The sequence below is a fragment of the Euleptes europaea genome, chromosome 1 (genome assembly GCF_029931775.1).
Source record: "Euleptes europaea isolate rEulEur1 chromosome 1, rEulEur1.hap1, whole genome shotgun sequence".
NCBI classification, from domain to species: Eukaryota; Metazoa; Chordata; class Lepidosauria; order Squamata; family Sphaerodactylidae; genus Euleptes; species Euleptes europaea.
Genome location: NC_079312.1, coordinates 116,187,463 through 116,210,173, shown reverse-complemented (window position 1 = coordinate 116,210,173; position 22,711 = coordinate 116,187,463). Strand labels below are relative to the sequence as shown.

Below are 22,711 nucleotides of genomic sequence, written 5' to 3'. Positions count from 1 at the left end.
CATCGTTCAGACAAGGCTGGAACTATGCTGTTAATTACAGAGAAAAACATTCCCCTCTTTTGCTCTCTTCTATCATCCCTAATCTAAAGAGCGTTTCCCCCCTTCTTTAAAGTATAACCGCACCACTGCTCAGCTATAATAATACAATACAATAATATGAGACAGATTCTTTGGCATGTTGTACCTGCCTCTGCAAAACAGCTGGCAGTCTTCCATGAGCTGGTTTCACAGCAGATCTCAGGATAAACAGCTTCATGTCTGAGCTGGCACAGGGAAAGGAATGCATACAAGACTGAAAGGGAACTCAGTCAGCAGGGGGCACTCTTCTCTATGCCAAACATGTTCCAATCCCTCAATTATATGGGGAAATGGGGATTGTCTACTCTTTTCTAGCCTTCCCTGACTGGATTGCACAGTGTAGATTACAGTAAACAGCGAGGATGAGGGAGACCTGAGTTTAAACCCTCCTCAGCCATGAAGCTCACTGAGTGATTTTGGCCTAATCACTCTCTCAGCTTATCATACCTCACATGGTAGAAGAAGAGGTAACCATGGACTCTGTGCTTAACTCCTTGGAGATCTTGCAAGATAATGTAATAGACTGATGGGTTTGTATGTGAGATAGCCTAGCATAATTTAACTGGTGATGGTGGTCATATTGGTATACTAATGTCTCCTTAGTAAGGTTCTTGTTAACTATGAATTCTGCAAGAACTCAGACCTTGAACACATGAACACATGAAGCTGCCTTATACTGAATCAGACCCTGGGTCCATCAAAGTCAGTATTGTCTACTCAAACCAGCAGCAGCTCTCCAAGGTCTCAGGCAGGGATCTTCCACGTCACCTACCTGCCTAGTCCCTTTAACTGGAGATGCCGGGGATCGGACCTGGGACCTTCTGCATGCCAAGCAGAATATAATCCCAAGAAGGCAATTCTATGTTGCCTTCCTATCCTACCATAGGATGGAGTTAGGATTAACATTTATTTGTAGAGTAGGTTGTTGTCTATAGCACTTGGATTTGTGTTGTCCAAAGAAAAGTTGACTTGTAGCTGCTCTAAGAATTCAGTACAGCTGTTCTAAGGGTAAAACTACATACCATGTGTAGTTCAATTATATTTTAACAACTTTGTATATATATCTATATATCTTATATTCTAATAGCGAAGTTGGCCAAATCTTTGGATACTTAAATCCAGTGACTGGAGCTATAAATGGGCAAGACAGATCTTTCTACAAACCTGAAAAGGGCCCTGGGTTTACAGGAAAAGGTGAAATCTGAAAAAAAAAAAATACATTGGAGGGGGTGGTTAAAATGGTGATAAAACTGATAACAGGAGTGCCTGTGGCTTTAAGCAACGGATTCCCTCAGTGGCTGTTGCTAGGCAACCACAGCATTCCAGGCTTCAGTTTCTATGAGTAAAAGTCACAGGGAGAGGGCAGGGCCCTTTCCAGGCCCATTTTGAATTTTGAGGGGGGGCTCACTGGGGCCAGCCCTGATTAGAGTTGCCAGCTCCAGATTGTGAAATTCCTGGAGGGCAGGGTTTGGGGAGGGAAGATGTTTCAGCAGGGTATAAGGCCATAGAGTCCACCCTCAAAAGCAGACATTTTCTCCATAGAAAAGTTCTGTTGTCTGGAGTTCAGTTGTAATTCTGGGGGATCTCCAGCCCTAGGCCTGGCAGCAACCTCTGGGTGACTTGATACCACCTGACTTGCATGACTCAACTAGGCCTGACTGCTTGCTAACATTCAACAGCAGCCACCCTATGAAAGCCAGTATGTTGTAGGGGTTAGAGCTTCAGAGCAGTGTCTGCGAGACCCAGGGTCAAATCCCCCTCTTGCTATAGAACACTGGTTCCCAACCGGTGGTCCGCGGACACCCAGGGGTCCGCGAGAACTAAATTAAGGTCCACAAAACAAAGTTATAAACCTGTGTTGGCGAACCTATGGCACACGTGCCCGACTCGGCAGGCGTAGCCCTCTCTGCCGGCATGCACGAGGGACGGGCGAGGAACCAGCAAGCGGGAGAAGACGGGGCGCAGAGATGCGGTGGTGCGCCGCCGCACCCCAGCTGAGAGTTGGGCGGGCCGGCGCGGTCAGAGGACTTGGCTGGGGGCATGGGGAGGAGGGCAGGAGAAGACGCATCTTCAGCCTACTCACAAAACTCGGGCCCAGAAGCCCCCCCGCCCCTTCAACAAGGCCCCTGTCGGGCTGGGGCGGGGCCAGCAGGGGCGGGGCGTGCAGTCCGCCCCATTCCCCAGGCACGGCTCCTCCCCGGCGGCCCCACCACCACCACCGCGCGCTTCCGCTGGCAGCTCCTGCCGCCTCAGCCCGGAGGACTGAGGGACCTCTGCTGCTGCCCCTGCCACCGCCGTGGGCAGGGGCTCCTTCCGGCAGGCAGTGAGTCCGGTGGGCGGGGGATGGCGTGTGCGTCTCTGGGCGCGTGCAGAGGGCCCCCCGGAGGGAGGGAGGAGGGGAGGAGCGGGAGGAGCAGGAGGAGGAGTGGAGGAGGAGGGGAGGAGCGGGAGAAGGGGAGGAGGAGGAGGGGAGAAGCGGGAGGAGGAGGGGAGGAGCGGGAGGAGGAGGAGGGGAGGAGCGGGAGGAGGAGAAGAGGAGCGGGAGGAGTGGGAGGAGGGAAGGAGCGGGAGGAGAAGGGGGAGGAGCGGGAGGAGGAGGGGAGGAGTGGGAGGGGAGGAGGAGGGGAGGAGCGGGAGGAAGAGGGGGAGGAGTGGGAGGAGGAGGGAGGAGCAGGAGGAGGAAGGGAGGGGAAGAGCGGAGGAGGGAGGGAGGAGAGGGAGGGAGGAGTGGAGGAGGAGGGGAGGAGCGGGAGAAGGGGAGGAGGAGCGGGAAGAGGGGAGGAGGAGGGGAGGAGGAGGGGAGGAGCGGGAGGAGGAGCGGGAGGAGGGGAGGAGGAGGGGAGGAGGAGGGGAGGAGCGGGAGGAGGAGGGGAGGAGGAGCGGGAGAAGGGGAGGAGGAGAGGAGGAGCGGGAGGAGCAGGAGGAGGGGAGGGGAGGAGGGAGGAGAGGGAGGGAGGAGTGGAGGAGGAGGGGAGGAGGAGCGGGAGGAGGGGAGGAGGAGTGGAGGAGGAGGGGAGGAGCAGGAGGAGGAGGGGAGGAGGAGCGGGAGAAGGGGAGGAGGAGAGGAGGAACGGGAGGAGCAGGAGGAGGGGAGGGGAGGAGGGAGGAGAGGGAGGGAGGAGTGGAGGAGGAGGGGAGGAGCGGGAGGAGGAGGGGAGGAGGAGCGGGAGGAGGGGAGGAGGAGTGGAGGAGGAGGGGAGGAGCGGGAGGAGGAGGGGAGGAGGAGCGGGAGAAGGGGAGGAGGAGGGGAGGAGGAGGGGAGGAGCGGGAGGAGGAGGGGAGGAGGAGCGGGAGGAGCGGGAGGAGGAGGGGAGGAGTGGGAGGGGGAGGGGAGGAGGAGGGGAGGAGCGGGAGGAAGAGGGGGAGGAGTGGGAGGAGGAGGGAGGAGCAGGAGGAGGAAGGGAGGGGAAGAGCGGAGGAGGGAAGGAGGAGGAGAGGAGCGGGAGGAGCAGGAGGAGGGGAGGGGAGGAGGGAGGAGAGGGAGGGAGGAGTGGAGGAGGAGGGGAGGAGCGGGAGGAGGAGGGGAGGAGGAGCGGGAAAAGGGGAGGAGGAGAGGAGGAGCGGGAGGAGCAGGAGGAGGGGAGGGGAGGAGGGAGGAGAGGGAGGGAGGAGTGGAGGAGGAGGGGAGGAGCGGGAGGAGGAGGGGAGGAGGAGCGGGAGAAGGGGAGGAGGAGAGGAGGAGCGGGAGGAGCAGGAGGAGGGGAGGGGAGGCGGGAGGAGAGGGGAGGGAGGAGTGGAGGAGGAGGGGAGGAGCGGGAGGAGGAGGGGAGGAGGAGCGGGAGGAGGGGAGGAGGAAGGGAGGAGCGGGAGGAGGAGGGGAGGAGGGGAGGAGGAGGGGAGGAGCGGGAGGAGGAGGGGAGGAGGAGCGGGAGGAGGGGAGGAGGAGGGGAGGAGGAAGGGAGGAGCGGGAGGAGGAGGGGAGGAGGGGAGGAGGAGGGGAGGAGCGGGAGGAGGAGGGGAGGAGGAGCGGGAGGAGGGGAGGAGGAGGGGAGGAGGAAGGGAGGAGCGGGAGGAGGAGGGGAGGAGGGGAGGAGGAGGGGAGGAGCGGGAGGAGGAGGGGAGGAGGAGCGGGAGGAGCGGGAGGAGGAGGGGAGGAGGAAGGGAGGAGCGGGAGGAGGAGGGGAGGAGGGGAGGAGGAGGGGAGGAGCGGGAGGAGGAGGGGAGGAGGAGCGGGAGGAGGCGGGAGGAGCGGGAGAAGGAGGGGAGGAGCGGGTGCTCGCGCACGGAGGCCTCTCCCAGCGCCAGCCTCAGCGTGCGCGGCTCCCCCGCCAGCGCTGGGGCGGAGCCCACGGGGCTCAGGCGTCTGGCTCGGGCGGGGCTTCCCCCTCTTCTCCCCCCCTACCTGGCAAGGGGAGCGTGCCGATGCGGAGGCTGCCGAGCTCCGGAGGGTCCTGCCACTCCTCCCTCTCCCCCCCGGGGTGCGGGCTAGGGCTCCTCCCTCCCAACAACTCTGTGAGGTGGGACAGCGCGTGGCCTGCTTGCAGCGGCCCCTTTCAGGGCTGGGGAGCAGACCTCCAGTCAGCCTCAGCACCCCCACCCACTGCACAGGCCTGCCAGGCAGGGGTGCCCGCCTGTGCCCGTGGGGGGGGGAAGCGGGCACCCCTTGGGGCGGGCGGGGCGTTTCCAAGAGCTTCAGAAGAAGAGGCAGATTAGATCAGGAAAATGACCCAGGAGGGAAAGAGTTAAACATCTCATTGCTTCCCCCAACAAAACTGGAAGCCCCTCCCAGTTGCCCGGGAGGGGAGGGGGTGGGGTGGGTTTCTTGTCTAAATTCTTGTTCTTTTTTCGAGTTGCATGGGGGGGTTATTGGCCATTTGTGAATGGGAGGTTTTGCCTTGGATTTACCACTCAGATGCACATTTTCCCCATCCAGATTCTCAAAACTCTGCATGGGGGGGGGGGGTTATTGGCCATTTGTGAATGGGAGGTTTTGCCTTGGATTTGCCTTTCAATAAAAAGTTGTTTGTATCATTGAAAGCTCTGCTATTGTGTTTTTCTTTTAAGGCAAAAGATGTTAACGTATGAGTAGTTTTTTCTAAACTAAAACCTCAGTATTCAGGTTAAATTGCTGCATTGGCACTCGGAGATAAATAATTGGGTTTTGGGTTGCAGTTTGGGCACTCGGTCTCTAAAAGGTTCGCGATCACTGTTGGGGTCCCTGCACCAAACCAAAAAGTTCTAGTGGTCCCTGGTCAAAAAAAGGTTGGGAACCACTGCTATAGAAGCTCACTGGGTGATTTTGGGCCAGTCACATCCTTTCAGCTAACTGACCTCACAGGGTCATTGTGAAGATAAAAAGGAGAGGAGTAAGCTAAATTGGTCCCACTGTGGGGAAAGACTGTAGTTTTCCAAGGTAGAGGCTCCAGGGGGGAGGAGATGGAAAACTTAAGACAGAGTGGCAGATAAAAGTAGGTTGGCTGTTGTTGGGTGGTAAGGAGATACGGTTACCAACTCCAGATGGGGAAATTCCTGAAGATTTGAGGTGTGGGACCTGGAGAGGGTGGGGTTTAAGGAGGGACCTCAGAAGGGTATAATGCCATAGATTGCACCCTCCAAAGCAACCATTTCCTCCAGTGGAACTAGGATTGCCAACTTCCAGATGAAGCCTGGAGATCACCTAAAATTACAGCCCATCTCCAGATGACAAAGATCAGTTCCCCTGGAGAAAATGGCTGCTTTGGAGGGTGGAGGGTGTGCTTGTGGCATTATACTCGGCTGAGGTTGCTTCCCTCCCCAAACCTCACCCTCCCAAGGCTGCACCCCCAAATCTCCAGGAATTTTCCAACCTGGAGCTGGCAACCCTAAAGAGAATTGATCTCTCCAGTTGGGAGATCTGTTGTGATTCTGCCACTGCAGGGCGGGGGAGCAGGTGGGAGGCCAGGAGGGTGATGGGGGTGTAAAGAGAGAGTGGTGGGATGGGGGGGGGTTAAAGAGAGAGAAAGTGACAGACATCCAGCAGAGACAGAGTAAGAAAAGGGATGGCAGGAGGGAGAAAGTGAGAGACTAAGAGAAGCAGGGGGAGAGGGGAGGAAGCAAAGGTGGCAGTAGGAATGGGATAGCTGCTCCGGCAAGTTTCATGTGGGTCCCCAATTGTCTACACACACACACATTTCAGTTGCTGGAGCTATAATTTACAGGGGAAGACATAACCACTTTTCCTCTTTGAAAATCACCCCTCCACTGGTTTTGGCCCTGCTGAGGAAAACATATCGGTACACTGAAAGAACGAATGGTACTGTCTGGTTTATATACAAAACTGACCTTTATAGCACAGCTACTTCTGAAAAAGGCAGGTTGTAGATCCCATCCAAAGTGAAAGATCAGCCAGTCCGCACGATCCCTGAGTCCCTTTTTAAACTCAAAGGACGCCTCATTGAGGTCAAAGGAACTTTTTAAAAAAAAAACAACGACATGGACAGGATTGCTATCTATGATGCAAGTTTGTAACATGACATGGGAAGGGGTCTTGAGAGCTTATGGATCCATGCCATGGCTGATTAGTTGCAGGAAGGAGAGGATTTGGGGGGGGGTTCTTATTCTTTGGGAACTCTCTTACCTCACAGTCTCAAATCAGTTCTCAATTGGCTAAGGAGGGGTAGGCAATGAGACATCTGTCCCAGACAACTGATTCAGAAAGGAGCAGTGAAACCATTCTGACACAAAGAGGCAAACGCTTCTACATTAAAGCAAGTTCTCTATCAGCCTCTTTGCTAAAGGACATCCAGAGCGTGGGAAGCATGTGAAATAAGTTCTCCTACACGTGCTCTAGCTAGAAGTGTCCTTTTCTAAAGGGTTTGTAAATGCACCTGTCAGGGTGTTTCAGAAGACAGGCTTACTTGCTTGGGAGGAGACCAAAGGATCTTTGAGCTTATTTTGCCTAACCACTTCACAGATCTATTAATGATTTACAGACAGGAGGTTTGCACTACATTCCACCACAGTGCCAATGTTAGACTTTGCCCTGCAACATGCAGGTCTGTCCTTTTCTGATTCAGCCAAGGAGACTGGAAACCAGGTGCATACATTTGTAAGATTAAGCCCATAAAACAGACATAGATTCCTTATAATAGTCGTGACCACAGGTCACAGGTGGATGGACTGAGAGCCTTAAAAAGTGATGAAGTCCAAATTCACTAGAAAACCTAAAGGCTCTAGGAATGAGACAAAGACCAGGAAGTAAAAGTCTGACCATATATTCCTGAAAGGGAATAGACTCTAATTGGTTTAAGAAAATCCTTGAATTGATCTCTGGCTCTACGTCTGAATCTTCGTTGAATCAGATTTTTCAAACTGATCTCCCTCTCTCATGGTACTAGACCTGTTAAAAGAATGAAATTGCTTGGTTGCAGATTCACGTATTGCTTGTGATATGTCTCTAGAGGAAAAAAGCCACTGTTTGCTCCTCTGTCCTAAAAGCCCTTGGCGCAACCTGAAATGTAAGCCTGCATAACTCCTCCTGTACTTCTTCATCTTATGTTTAAATTATTAATTTTAAAAATTATATTGGTTTTTACAAATGCACTTAGTACACCGTTCTAGATAAATGATCATCACATATGAACAGTCAACCCATAAAGTGCATAATTCTTGTAACTCAGTCTGTTGAAAACTGCAGATTGTAGAGATTCTCCATTGTGCCCCAGAACACCTTTCTCCACTTTCCCGCCTGTAAAAGAGTTCTGGGGAACTCAAAAGCTGGTTCACTGCTTGTAATGTTTAGTAAGTCCAAATTAAAAAAAAAAAATACTCTGCTACTGTTGCTGAATTTTTTCCAACATAATTACCTGTAATTTTTGACTGTTTAAGACACACAAAACATTTCTTTGCACAAGGCATGATCAACATACACAATTCATTACCACAAGATGGCCACTGGTTTAGATTGTTTTAAAAGGGCACAAGCTAGGGGTCCCTGGAGGCTCGGGGGGGGGGGGGGGAAGAACCCTGCGGAAATCCCCCTTCTAAACTCATCTCCTCTATGACATCTCCGGGGCATAAGCATGCTGTTTGTTTCCATCCCTTTAACTCAGTGGTTCCCAACCTTTTTTTGACCAGGGACCACTAGAACTTTTTTGTTCGGTGCTCAGGGACCCCAAGGTTCAAAATAAAAATGCTGAGAATTTGAAAATAAACTTTAATCATAACTGTTAGTTAAACATTAAACTTAGAATATTTGAATATATATTTTTATAATAAGAGAACTTTTAATTGAAAATATTAATTTATTATGGGTTTATAACTTTGTTTTGCGGACCTTAATTTAGTTCTCACGGACCCCTGGTTGGGAACCAGTGCTTTAACTGATACGCAGCAGCTGTCAGCCTTCCATTGCTTCTGGAACCATTTTCAGGTCTCATCAGGTAGGCTTTTTCCCTCCCTTTTGGTAAATTTACAAAGTCACAACTTTTTTTGCATACCTGAGTATTCTCCCAGTTATATAAAGGCCCCCTTCACCTTGTCTGCAGGTAGCCTGGTTTGGCTGCTTTCCTCATTCATGCAGGGGCCAGCTAATCCTGAACAGAGTTACATCCTTCGAGCCGAAGCCTTAGAAGGGCATAACACCATTTAAGATTCACTCTGATTAGGACTGCACTGTTAGACGTGGTGCTAGTAAACAAACTGATGGAGGAGAGATCCGTTAGTGGTTGTTAGCCATTATAGATAAATGGAATCCCCATGCTCGGAGTTAGTGTGCTGGACACACTGGAGCCCTGGTCGGATGCAGTGGGGCTCTTCTTAGGCTCTTATGCAGAAGATGTGAATTCTTCTGCACTTCAGCAATCTGCTGAATGTAGTAGTAAGCTAATGTAGTAAGCATCCAGAAAATGAGAATCCATTTCCTTGAAAATACTGTAAAAGCCCATGGTCTCCTGCTTATATATTTTTTTATTGAATGCCTAGTAGAAGCTAAAAAGCATTGGCCAAAGCCCAGATTTATCAGTATGGTCTACCAACCAACTGGTTTGAATTCAACTGCTTTAGTGACTATGATGCTATGTGCACTTAGCAGAGTTGGCAACTCTGGCTTGAGAAATTCCTGGATATTTGGGGGCACTACATGAGGAGAGCAGAGTTTGGAAGGGGAGCTCAGCAGGGATGTGATGCCATAGACGTGTGAATCTGCCATTTTCTTCAGGGGAAGGGATCTCTGTAGTCTGGAGATCAGTTGTAATTCCTGGAGAACTCCAGGGCCCACCTTTGAGGTTGGTAACCCTATGCACATTGGGAAGTTCCAGTGCAATCAATGGGACATTTCCAAGTAAATGTGCTTAAGACATAAATGACTTACAGTGCAATCCTAAGCAGAGTTACACCTTTATAAGACCACTAAAAGCTATAACTCTGCTTAGGACTGTACTGTTAAAAGCCAAGGTCCAACTGACTACTGCACTGCATGGTCACTGAAAATAAGCTTAAATTTCTGCTTAAATCCGAATGGTTGCTTTACAGCCAATTTTAACATGGCAAAATCATATGTTCAAATTTACTGGCCTGAATTCAACCACTAAGGGGGCAGTGATTTCAACCAATCCCCCCCCCCCCCGCTGCTGCAGCCCACTGAGCCCTTTGAAATTTTGTTTTGGCGAGGGGGTCAGTGAACTTTTAGGAACAGCACTGCGAGTTTCTGTAATGGGAAGAGAGAATCAGCAGAAATTACCCCCCCCCTTCAAGACCACTTAAGTACTCTTGGAATGTGGTTGGATATAGGCCAGTATCAAAGATGAGGACTCCAAAGGATCATATGTGGAAAATAAGACTGTGGAGATGAGTTTATGGAAGTGTGAGGTTTCACTCCCATGGTAATTTCAGAAGAGCCTGTTCCTTGAATGGATTGTCCTTTGGATGCTGACATATGGAACATCCTATAAAATAGAGACATCTGGAAAACATGCCTCCAGTCCCAAATGGGAAACAAACCCACCCAAGGGAAATGTGGTAGGTCTTAAAATACAGTCTCCATTTTAAAAACATCTGATAGCAGAGGATGCTTATTCTGTGGTGAACAGGGTGGGTTGCCGGGCCTCACTAAGCTCCAGGCATTGGGTGGGGGAGGGAGAGAAAAGAAGGAGTGCCAGGGGTGTTTTCTTAGAATATTTGTGCAAGGCGACGCAGGGCAACTGAATTAAAAAAATTCAGCAAAAATCTATGCACATGTACATACAAGCAGCTAAAGCAATCCTGAAAACATTATGGGCTTCTCCTCCTTCCCAAGATCTGTGACTCCAGCATCTGAGGGTCACTTCTCTCGCTTGGTAAGTAGTAGAAGAGGAGTTGGTTTTTATATGTCAACTTTCTCTACCACTTAAAGGAGACTCAAACCAGCTTACAATCACCTTCCCTTCCCCACAACAGACACCCTGTGAGGTAGGTGAGGCTGAGAGAGAGTGACTTGCCCAATGTCACCCAGCTGGCTTCATGTGTAGGAGTGGGCAAACAAATCCAGTTCACCAGATTAGCCTCCACCACTCATGTGGAGGAGTGGGGAATCAAGCCTGGTTCTCCAGATCAGAGTCCACCGCTCCAAACCACTGCTCTTAACCACTACACCACGCTGTACAAAAGGAATTCAAACATTGGCTGTTACCGCACTAGGTATTCCCAGCGATGTATCAAGAGTTTGGAAATGTTATAAAAAACAACGCTTTACAAGGGTTTGATGCCACGGCTAAAAAATGGTTGGAAGACGTTTTCACAGCTAAAGGGGCCAAACAACAAAGTGCGAACAGTATTTTTTGTAACATTTCCAAACTCTTAATACATCGCTGTGAATATCTAGTGTGGTAACAGCCATTAAGTCCAGCAGCAGATTCCTAGGAAGTTTTAGTAGGCTTCAAAGTATCAATGAATTTTCCAACCATCAATTGGTCATGCTCTTAGTTACATTCCCCAGCATAGGTTAGACCCGTCTTTCCTCCTAATTTCAGAGGTAAACAATGGCCATTTGACCAATCTGCACAGGCTCAGAGGCACTAATCATTACTACTTTGCATGTTCCAGGGTTGGGCCCCAGCACTGATGCTGCGGAACTGAAGCTCCGTCTCTACAGACTTCTCAGCTTCCTTTTATAATTTACATTTTTTCCTATATGGAAAGCATTTGTTCTGTGCAGGAAATAAAATATAGGCTTCATGGTGACAGTCACATGCATTTTGCTGTATGTACGCATGGCATGCATGTGCAGTTTGTAACAGCTTTCCCCTACACATCCATGAAAATATAGATATGTGCAATCAGTACATGTAATAAAGTAAACATTATTTCCAGAAAAGAAAAATGTATTGCAGCATATAAACCAGCCTTCTAACAGACTTTTCACTAGCATTCATTATCCACTGCAACTGGGGGGTGGGTGGGGAGATATTCTGCAACCTTTAACACATGCTTAACACATGAAGCTGCCTTATACTGAATCAGACTCCTTGGTCCATCAAAGTTAGTATTGTCTACTCAGACCGGCAGTGGCTCTCCAGGGTCTCAGGCAGAGGTCTTTCACATCACCTACTTACCCAGTCCCTTGAACTGGAGATGCCGGGGATTGAACCTGGGACCTTCTGCATGCCAAGCAGATGCTGTACCACTAAGCCACAGCCCAAACCCTATGTTCACTTCTTTGGGAGTAAGCTCCACTGAATGCCACAAAAGTTACTTTTGAGTAAACATGAATAGGACTGGGCTGCAAAAACTTTGTGCCTTTATGTTTCCTAAATTCCCCACCCCCAGCATAAGAAGGGCTGCAGGCCCTCTTTCCTTGTCAGGTCTGGTATTACACAGATGAAATACAATTAAACACCCACCTGGCATTCCAACAACTGCTCTCAGTATGTGTCTAGCTTGTTAGAGCTTTCACAGGGCAAGACAAATGCCTGATTTTTGTTAATAATTATCCAAAAGCAAAATCCTAGTATATTATTGGATGCTAAGGACACTTGTTAAACAACACCCAAGGCCAGGCCCAGTGATCCCTAAGCAAAAATAATGACCTGAATGCAACAGCATAGACTGTACATATACAGAACTTCCACATGTGAAGGGAATGGGGATTTCCCCTTGGCTTTCATTTTGAGATGGTGATGCCATACACATAACCCAATTTCTTAAGCTGTTAAGAACATAAGAGGGCCAGACCGAGGCGCTACATTGTTCAGCATCCTGTTTCTGTACTAACAGCAGCCAGCTGGTTGCTTCTGGGAGATCCACCGGCACAGAATGAAGGCACCAGCCCAGGAGCAAAAGAAAAAACAGCCAGGCAGGTTGGAGGGCCGGGCTTTACAGGAATCAGAAGGACCAGGTTGGCTGCAGCAACCGTCACGTCTGAGTATGCCCAGTTTAAGCCAGGGGCCATCATCAACCACCGCCACATCTGGCAGGAGCATCTGTGAATTCTGCCTTGCGGGCAGTATTTTCTTTTGTCTGTCCAAATCTGCCGCCACCTCTTTCGTCGGGAGACCCCGAGATCTCATATTTGGGGGGGGGGGAGAAACATTTCTATGCGTTTTCCCCGAGCCATCTATCGTTTCTCATCCCCTCCCCCCAAAAAAACCCAACTAAAAAAGCCGCGGACGTTTCAGCTGCCTCTCTTAAGGAAGGCGCTGGAGAGGTCTGAGTCGCGTGGCTGTTCTTTTCTAGCTCTGCTTGCCAGGAAGGAGAAAACAGGAGCACACGGAATCCCGAGGGCCATTTCTGCACGGGAGGTTTTGCCTCTCTCCAGATGCCCATTTCCCCCATCTGCCTGCTCAAAACTCTGCACGGGGGCTTAGTGTTGAGTTTGGAGAATCCGGATGGGGAAAAGCTGCATCCAAAGAGTGGCCAACCCGAGGCAAAACCTCCCGCGCATCAACGGCCCGGCTGCTCTAAAGCTGCCCCCGCTCGGCTCCAAGGCGCAAAACCCCTCCGCGCTCAGCTGTGAGTAAAAGAGCGAGTGGGGCAGAGGCGGGGGCGCTCCAGGGATGCCTCAGCCCCTTCTCCCCGCCCCCGGGAGGGCCGGGCCTGCCAACATGGTGGAGGTGCGGGCGCGAAAGAGGTCGCTCGCTCCAGCCCGGGCTGCGGCTCCTTTGTGTCTCTCTCCAGGAGAAAAGGCTGGGGCGCTTCGCTTGCAGCCCACGCAGCGAGGGAGGGAGGGGGGAGGAGGAGGAGGGGATCCCGGCCTCCTCTTCGCCTCCCGTCCCCGCGCGTGTCTCCCCGCCCGTGCGTGTGCGGGCAACAGCCAAGCTCCCCCCACAAAGCGCCGGGCCCGCTTGCTTGCTTGCTGCAAGGCGCGCACGCGCCCCACCCACCCCGGGCTGCGGCTCTCCTCCTCCTCCCTCTTTTCCCCGGGGGCAATTACCTGTCCGCAAGCCCCGCCCCCGCGTTGATTGACGGCCGCGATCACGTGGGCAGGGGGAAAGAGGAGGAGGAGGAGGAGGAGGAGGAGGAGGAGGAGGGCGGCGGGGCGGGCGCTTGCACCTGGAGTGGGTCGGGGATGCGCTCGGCTGGGGCCGTCGCTGCTGCCAGCGCCACTCGGGTCTCCGCCGCCCAGCCAGGCCTCGACCAGCTCCAGACCCCGCCGGGGGGGCCATGGTGGCCGCCGCTCCCGCTGCAGCCGCGGCCATGAGGAAGAGCTTCCTGGTGCCCGAGATCAAGCCCTTGGACCAGTATGATTTCTCCCGGGCGCGCAGCGCGGCCAGCCTGGCTTGGGTGCTCGCCAAGGGCTACGGGGGTGCAGGTACCAATGGGGCGGGCGGGCGGGCGGGCGGGGAGGCTGTTCGGCTGGCTGGGTGGCGTGCTGTGCTGTGGGCAGAGACCAGAGCCTTATCGATTTCTCTTCCTGATCTGTTATAGGAGGGGCGTGGGGAGAAGAGGAGCAGGGATTTTTTCTCCCCCCCCCCCCGGTCGGGGCGCTGTTGCGACCTTCTCCCTCTTTGGCGGGTGGCAAGCTCCCCGGGCTTCGCATCTGAGCTGCATTCTTTTCTCTTCCCCCCCCCGCCCCCATCTCTCTGGGGAAGGCTGGCACAATAAGTTCCCTTCCCCCATCGCTGTCGGCTACGAGGGCTGCCCTACCTGCTAGGAATCAGCTAGCTCAATTTCAATACCCTTATTGGCATACCATCAAGCAGTGGAATCAGCTAGCATGGAGGGGGGAGGCGCTTCGGTCAGCCCTCCTGGTCTTCCCAACCCCATCCTTTGAGCCTTAACAATGGGCTTCGCGCGGTCACCGCCGCCTTCTGGGCCAGAGAGCCCGGGTGGGGCTGGCAGGGCCAGCGGGGGCTCGGCTTGGAACCTTTCCTCCAGATGAGAGCCTCCCAATAATTTTTACCTTTATCCATTAGAAGCTCCTTGATCCATTGATCTTGAGCAGCGTAAATCTAATGTTTGAGGCATATAAGGACCGAAATAAATCTTGCAATAATTTTTAGCAAGCAGGCAGAAGGGGGTTTGCCCTGAATCTGGGGAAGGACCTTCTCTCTCTCTCTGTGTGTGTGGGGGGGGGCTGCTATGATGTCATAGAGGGTTTGTTCTGCTTTCTTAGCACTCCCCTATGTACATCTGGTCTTCTCCCCCTCCCAAACACTCTGGTTCCTCCCTAGCTCTGTATTGTCTTTGTTGCGCTGTCAGTGCCCGCCTGCATGACTGGTGTTCCACTGGGTGAGATCAGAGGTGCCAGCCAGGTGTCCAGCTGGTCGGCGAAGGCTGAGGGTATCATTGAGGCTGCGCCCTGTTTGACGGCCCGGGCAGTTATTGTGATGACTCTGGTCGGGCATGTTTATCTTTTGTTTGGCGTCTCCACCCCTGGTGTTTAAATTCCTTTAGGGGAAGCAGGGCTGTGGGGAAAGAGCACATCCCTGGCCATTGAGCCCTTCTCTTTCCTTTATTCCTCGGTCAGGTTGTGGTTACTTTAAGGCAAGAGAGGGAGGAAGTAATTATTGTTGGCTTAGGGTGCATGGGCTAGATCTTCTAACCTTGCCACAGGGTGTCCAGCTTGGCTCTAAGCAAGGGCTCCTTAGTATTTTTAGTGTGGTTCCATCCAGCTCTTAGCAGTGTCAGGCCCATTCTGTGCACTTGGGCAATCCTGGACTCCAGTTGCTGTTCTTTTTCAGGCCTGAAATTAATGTCCTGTGAAGATTTGCGGATTGGCCTTGCTTCCATGTATGGGGAGAGGGGTATGAGGGGCTTCCATTATGTGGTGGTATGAGGGGCTGAAAAATAGGCAGCAGAGAATCCCTGGTGGAGACGAATCTTCTTGCTGTTGCTATACCGAAGCTCTGAGGTGTTTCCATCCCTTGCTCTCCCAGATCTTGTTTCTCCCTCCCAGATTTGAGGTTCCGGTGGTGATCTTTTCCAGTTGTTTCTGCTGCTGAAAGGGCAGTAGTCCATGTACTTCGTATTCTTAAATGGGATGGAGCTGTGGCTCAGTGGTAGAGCATCTGCTTGGCATGCAGAAGGTCCCAGGTTCAATCCCCGGCATCTCCAGTTAAAGGGACTAGGCAAGCAGGTGATGTGAAAGACCTCCGCCTGAGACCCTGGAGAGCCACTGCTGGTCTGAGAAGACAATACTGACTTTGATGGACCAAGGATCTGATTCAGTATAAGGCAGCTTCATAAGAACATAAGAAAAGCCATGCTGGATCAGACCAAGGCCCATCAAGCCCAGCTGTCTGTTCACACAGTGGCCAACCAGTGTGTTCATGTGTGTTCATGTTGTGCGTCTCTAAAAATTCTCCGTATTTGTCTGACTTAGGTCTCTAGTGGAGAAGTGGAAGGTGGTGCTGGTAGGCTCACTTTGTCTATGACTAGCTCAGGGGTGACTTCTTCATGGTTGTGGCAAGATGGTCTAGGTCTGAAGCTCCATGTTGTCAGCATACCTGTGACCAGGAGGCTGAGTTTATCCGTTTAGAGGTGATGGGGGCTGGGTGGGAGTTCCTCTGAGGCTTCTGACCTGGAAGTAATGCAGTAGGGTATGCAGCCTGCTGGGATGGAAGGCAGCCTGAGGGTGTGGAACAGGGGAAAGAACTTTTGAGGCTGTTGGCACGATGAATAACTGTTTCTTCCCTCTTCCGTGTTTGGCCATAAGGCCTTTGCTGCCCAGAAGCTGTGACCCCTGGAAATGTGACTTCCTTTTAAGAGTGAGATACAAGAGCCATTCCATGAACCAACATGAAGGAGAAAGAGTGACATGAATTGCTGTACTTGGTTGATGTTAAACCACCATGTGTGTTTCCTGTGTGCGCTCACAGGAGTGTAACTGGAAGGCCGGGTCTTAAGCTTGGAGTGAGTGTAAATATGCGATCTGGTCAAACCCCAAGCAAGAACAGGTTCCCCTTGTACCTGCCCTTCCTTGTCATATTAGTGACACACAAACAGTACATTGCGGTGACGGGAGAGAGACTTGTCATTTGACTTGGATGGAGGCCAGATCGCCCTTGCTGAGCCAGTGCTGGGTTCAAAGTCCAGGAAATTGTGGCCAGCGAACCTGGGAGGATTTATACTCTTTTTCTGGGACGTGCAGAAGCTTCAGGTCAAGAGCCCTGGAGGCCTTTTTCAGTCTGCAAGTCCAGCAGTTTCCCCACATGACACCTGCTGCTCCATGCCAGATGCTGTTAGCAGCAATCAAAATAAGCTAGGGGTGATGGTGGCCGTGATCAATAGGTCCCTAGGCAGGAGCTTTGTACAATTCACGGTGACCTAAAAGGATAGGTATTATTAAAGTCAATGTGAAATGGCAACAAACATAAGAAGAGCCCTGCTGGATCAGGCCAGTGGGTCATCTAGTCCAGCGTCCTGTCTCAACTGAAAAGTGCCGGATTCTTCAGGCTTTCCTCATAGGGAAGGTGCTTCATCCCCCATAACCATCTTTGTTGCCCTTTATATAAGTCGTTTATATATATTAGGTTACTTAACTTACAAGTGGAAGAACCATGAGCAATTGAAAGGGTCCGCCTTGCTTCCCCTCATGCTTTCCTCACCCGTGTTGTCTGGCCAGGTTGCTTTGGCACCTGAAGTCTAGCAAGTTGGCCTTGTGATACTTCAGGTGCCATTTTGGGCAACAGATGCCAAGGTGTGCTGCTCTTGTTACGCAATGGAATGTGTTCCATCTGATGCCCAGTTCTTGGCTGAGAACACTGCACTGTGTGGGGAGATCCCATGGCGCAATGGGAGCCGGAGGACTTGGTGTTCGGTCAGGCATCATTTTGGATTGCCTTAGGAATGTGAAATCTCTCAAAGTACTACTTGGGTTGCCTTTACAATCTTAACTGTCTGTGAAGCATCTCTGACTCCCTTTAGCGTGGGGTGAAGTTGGTCCAGCTTAGCAATTAATGGGAATGTTGCATTTTTCTTCATATGGGGTTTCCCCCAAGTATGCAGAACCCTCTTCATGCTCTACCATGTTGCCTGGATTCACCGTCTGCAGAGAAGCCGGCCCTTCAGAGTTATATATAGTGATGAAACAATAATTTATTTTGTGTGTGTTTTTAACTGTTACATGCCCATTGGGCAGAACCTTAGAAGCTAGTTTGCTTCTTACTGAGCAAATGGGCAGAATGCTGCCAGTGTTGTTTTTCTGTTAAGAGAGTAAAAAGAGTGAGAGTCCCTTATTTAAATAGTCATGAATGCTTCATTTATTTAAAATATTTATTAGCCACCTTTCAACAGTATAGGAACTCAAGGCGGCTTATAGTGTTCCACTAAGGGGCCTGGGATATCCCCAGGGATGAGTCAGCTCTCCTGTGGGCACCAGTGCCATATAGCGTGCATTGGATGTGGTTTACCCATCCATTCTCTAATGATTTCCCTATACCGGTAACTAGGTCAGGAATTGGCTAACCCTTAACAAGGTTTCTTGTCTGACTCTCCTGTCCGTTCAAGGCAATTGCTAGTAATTATGTGTTACGTAGTAGCACCCTGGGATCGATTCCTTTGAGACTTTGGGTTTCCTGTGCCTTGGTGCGTGAAGTGGGGCAGCCTCTATCCTCAAGGGCAATGGGTGGGGCAGAAGATGAAGGGGGAGTGGGAGTGATGAGCCCAAGTTAATTCACTCGATGTCCCAATTTTAAGTCCATGCTGCTATAAGTGGGACCCATGGTGAGTTGGCCCTTCCGGCTCCTGGTGAATTACTGTGGCACAAGTTTCATCTTTGAGTGGATCTTTGTCCTTGCTACCTAGCAGGAAGTGATAGGCACGAACAGGGGGAGCTCTGGGTTCAGAGCCTTGCTCAGCGATGGTAATCATGGGATGGCCTCTCAGCTACCTTTCAGTTTATCCTGACATGCAGGGCAGCTATGAGGATAAAACAAGGCAACACTATTTGCGCTGCTCTGAAGCTCATTTGAAGAAGGGCAGGGTCTGAACATCATGGCTTGTCCCTGCTTCTCTCCCATGTTCTCTCCTAGGGTTGCCAACCTCCAGATACTAGCTGGAGATCGCCCGCTATTACAACTGATCTCCAGGCGACAGTGATCAGTTCACCTGGAGAAAATGGCCGCTTTGGCAATCGGACTCTATGGCGTTGAAGTCCTCTCCCCAAACCTCCTCAGGCTCCGCCCCAAAAACTGCCCGCCGATGGCGAAGAGGGACCTGGCAACCCTATTTCTCCAAGTTGAGCTGATAAGTCTTCCTCCAGCCTTTCTGTATGATATTTTCATCCTTCATCGTGCTCCTCTGAATATTGCCTTAGTAGAATTCCTAGAATATTAAATAATAGCTAGTGCTAAGTTGAGCACTTGCTCAGTGTTTAGGTGACTTGCTTCCATTAGTGGATACTTTTTTTTTTTTTACAGTAGCCTCACATTGCTAACTTTCTGCTTAGATTTTTGAATCCATGTGAGCTAAGGTCTTCATGGGTGCTGCTAGAGCCTAGCCAGTTTAGTTGTTATACAGTACATTGGTCCTGATCTAGTGTTAGTTCAGGCACAGCTAGAGGCCTTGAACAGGAATATACATCTTTGTTTTAATCCAAAGACACTACCCCTAACATTCAGTGGGGCTCTGGTGACCACTGAGAAGTAACTGCAGAGTGAAAGCAACTTCCTTAATCTACTATATGTAGTTGACATTAATGTTATTGCTTGCACTTCAGAGTTATGTGTTGTCAAGGTCCCAGCATCCTGTTCTCTGTTCTGTCCTGAAGTTTTGCATCACCTACAGCTGAACATTTTTACTACTGTATTTTACTACTGTATTTTATCATTTATCATTTTATCACTAACAAAAATGCACAGGACCTAAGAGAGAACACTGATACAACCACCTTCTGGTTTTTTTTTTTAAATTAAAAACCCTCTTGATTTGGGTGTGGCTTTCTGAAGAGTAATAGTTACTCATCTCATGATAGTCCTTACAGATCTGCATTTCTCCCTCTCAGATGTATATTGTATAGAATTGTCAGAAGTTTTAAGTTGCTTCAAATGAGCCGGTCTGTCAAATAACAAGAATAGGTTGACTTAGCATGGTCTGATTTTAACACATTTGAGTTGGTTGCTAATAATAATCTTATTTTTTTCTAAGTGTTTACAGATTTTTCTTGACACCTGATTTGTTCTAAAAATTCAAGAAATTACAGGTCTAGTTTCTACCTTATAAGACGTTCTGTATTATTAATGTCTCATAAGGTAGAAACTAGACCTGTAATTTCTTGAATTCTTCTGTTTGCCCTGTTATATATAGACACAATGGCGGCCTTTTGCTAGTCTGCGGCATCCTCTCCTGTCTTGTGCTATAGTTAGTGGCTTTGAGGTTTCTCCCTCTACTTCCTTTAGCACTTGTGGGCATAGTTCATTAGGGCATTAATACAAATATTTAACTACCTCTTTTAGAACATAAGAACATAAGAAAAGCCCTGCTGAATCAGACCAAGGCCCATCAAGCCCAGCAGTCTGTTCACACACTGGCCAACCAGGTGCCTTTAGGAGGCCCACAAACAAGACGACTGCAGCAGCACCATCCTGCCTGTGTTTCAAAGCACCTAATATAATAGGCATGCTCCTCTGATACTGTAGAGAACAGGTATGCATCATGACTAGCATTCATTTTGACTAGTAGCCATGGATAGCCCTATCCTCCATGAACACGTCCACCTGTGGTTACTTTTTCTTTTAATACTTGTTTGGTATTACCTGGCAGCCATCTACTTCTTCTGGGAAGACTGAAGTAAAAAATAAGCATCAAGCTATCAAATGAAAAAGAAATCTGGGGGAAAAAACCATGCCCCAAACTGCTGTGATGCTGTCTGGTTTCTCTTGTTCCTCATGAAGCTTTATATTCATCTAGGCTTTATATTCATCTGTATGCTTTATATTCATCTGTATACCTTGTTTTGTCAGGCTAAAGTGGCATGAATTGAATCTTCAACTAAGTGCTTTCCTGACTGAACTGGTGCCAGGGTAGTTAATAGCAGGGATCTCAAGGAGATACCAAGAAATTTCCAGGACTGCCTACTAGATACACAGGGCTGACACCTAAACTCTCCTTGGCCTTGCCTAGAGCGGACGTCCATTCTCAGGTGTGTGTTGTATCCTCTGGAGAGATTAATTTACTAAGAATCTGCTCATCTGACAGCACAATCCTATGCTGGTAAATTTGGAAGTAAGTCCCCCTGTATTCAGTGGGGGTTACTCGCAGGTAAGTGTGTAGAATTACACTGTAAGAATAGTACAGGACCTTTAGCTGATTTATACACACAAGTGCTAAAATTTATCCTAATTTATGTTGGGATGCATGCCTGTTTGTGCGCATTGTCATGGGGGTGGGATGAACTCCATGTTGGATTAGAGTAGGCTGGCATTTAGTTTACAAACTTGGCCTGGCGAGTTGAAGTAGACATCGAAAATTAGCCCAAGCTCTGTCTGGTGGTCTAGTTACCATGATTACAGGTGCATATGTATTGCTATGTACCTTCACTGCCTGGATTTATTAAAACCAAGCTAGGGATCCATAAGGAATTATGAGAGGGGAAGCAGTTGGGAAATCCCTCCCCGCAAAATTTCTGCCTAGTATTTTCTTAGTTCTCAGGAGCTGGCTAGGCTCTAGCAGCACCCATGAAGACCTTAGCTCACATGGATTCAAAAATCTAATCAGAAAGTTAGCAATGTGAGGCTACTGTAAAAAATAAAAGTATCTACTAATGGAAGCAAGTCACCTAAACACTGAGCAAGTGCTCAATTTAGCACTAACTATTATTTAATATTCTAGGAATTCTACTAAGGCACAACTCACAGCTGGAGTGCAACTCAATAGTCCTGATGACCCACCATGAATATTAATAACTCATTCTAACTACTGTACGCTCTGTGGAAGCCTGGCCTGCTCCCTGATCTCTTTGGTCATAGTGGGCACTGGGCACTGTCAAGCCCGCCTCATTGCAAAACACTGCATTAGCCTAGATCTGGCATAAAATGGCCCATGTGAGTGCCTTTGTGAACCTGTTAGTGAGTTCTTCAGCTTCCTTGGCACCTGATTCTGCTTGCTTACTACCCTGTGTTGATCTGAATTATGCCCCTAGTCTTACCATGCCATGATTACTCCCTGGCTTAGAATCTGAAAAGGGCCAGAGATTATTGGTAGCAAAGAGGTTCTGAAGTAGCTGCAGTGGTGGAGAACCTTCCATGTAGATGGGAAGAAGTTTGAATTATTTTTTTTAATTTTTTTAATAAGTTTTATTGTTAGAAAGTGCAGGAAAAAAGGAACATCAGAAATTACGAGAAAAAAAAACTGCATAGATACAAAGACCGAAAGAAAAAAACGATCACAAAAATTACATAGACCAAAGAAAAAGACCATTCTTGAACTTCATTTGCAAACCCCAAGGGGAGCATCAATACATTCCACTAATTCTCTGCTCATTAAGACATAAAATATTGGTTTACCTAATTAAATTACTTATATTACAATCAGAGGTTTTTCCGAAATAAATTGGAAAATGGCAGAAAATATTACGTTGGACAGCTGGCGACAGAAAATAAAAATGTTCATGATTTTGGAAAAAATTACTTTTAATTCCAGAGTAATTCAAGGATATAAGGTGGGGGAAGAATTTAATAAGGTGTGGGGTAATTTGTTACTTTATTTCGGACGAAGTTTGAATTCTGACCCATGACAGGCCAGCTGGAGTTGAATGGGAAGGTTGCTGCCATTTCTCTGTGACTTCGCTTCCGTGTAGTTCAACCTGCTGCCATATGAGCATCCCCATACAGGCTGGCCCTGTACACGCTTGCTGGCTTGTCCCCTTGGACTGGGAATGTCTGGCTGTTTGTCTCCTGTGTGGGCTGGACATCTTGCCACAGTACTGAGATGGCCACACCATAGGTTTAGCTGCCACTTTGACAACCCTCGTTTCCCCATGCCACCCCCAGCCCCAGCAATTCTGTGGGATATCTTTCCTACGGGGCTCTGCAGAGTAGGACGTTTTCAGCATTTGTGCCCGTTGGACATCCTCATATCACATATGCCTTGAAATGGGCATATATTTGAATTCAATTTCTGGACACCTACAAGTTGAGTCCTACCACTGTGCTAAGGATCCGGGTCCTGTGCTCCTCCCCTCCAGCCTGGCTATGACCTTGGTGTTCAGGGAGGTGAACGCTGCCCTGCCTGTTTGTTTTTCTCTCTAACCCAGCTGCTTGGCTAAGTCTCCCACTCCTGCTTTTTTTCAAAACGGTCTCCT

The 22,711-nt window shown here is 49.7% G+C and overlaps 1 protein-coding gene across 1 annotated transcript in view; it reads left to right on the top strand.

Annotated features, from left to right (window-relative positions):
* Positions 1 to 13,603: 13,603 nt before the first annotated feature.
* The window catches only part of CAMSAP3 (calmodulin regulated spectrin associated protein family member 3), a 52,750-nt gene continuing 43,642 nt past the window's right edge, over positions 13,604 to 22,711 (top strand). Inside the window, exon 1 of the mRNA XM_056855813.1 lies at positions 13,604 to 13,780. Within this exon, the coding sequence (XP_056711791.1) occupies positions 13,633 to 13,780 (148 nt within the window). The 5' untranslated portion in view covers positions 13,604 to 13,632. The remainder of the gene's footprint in view (positions 13,781 to 22,711) is intronic.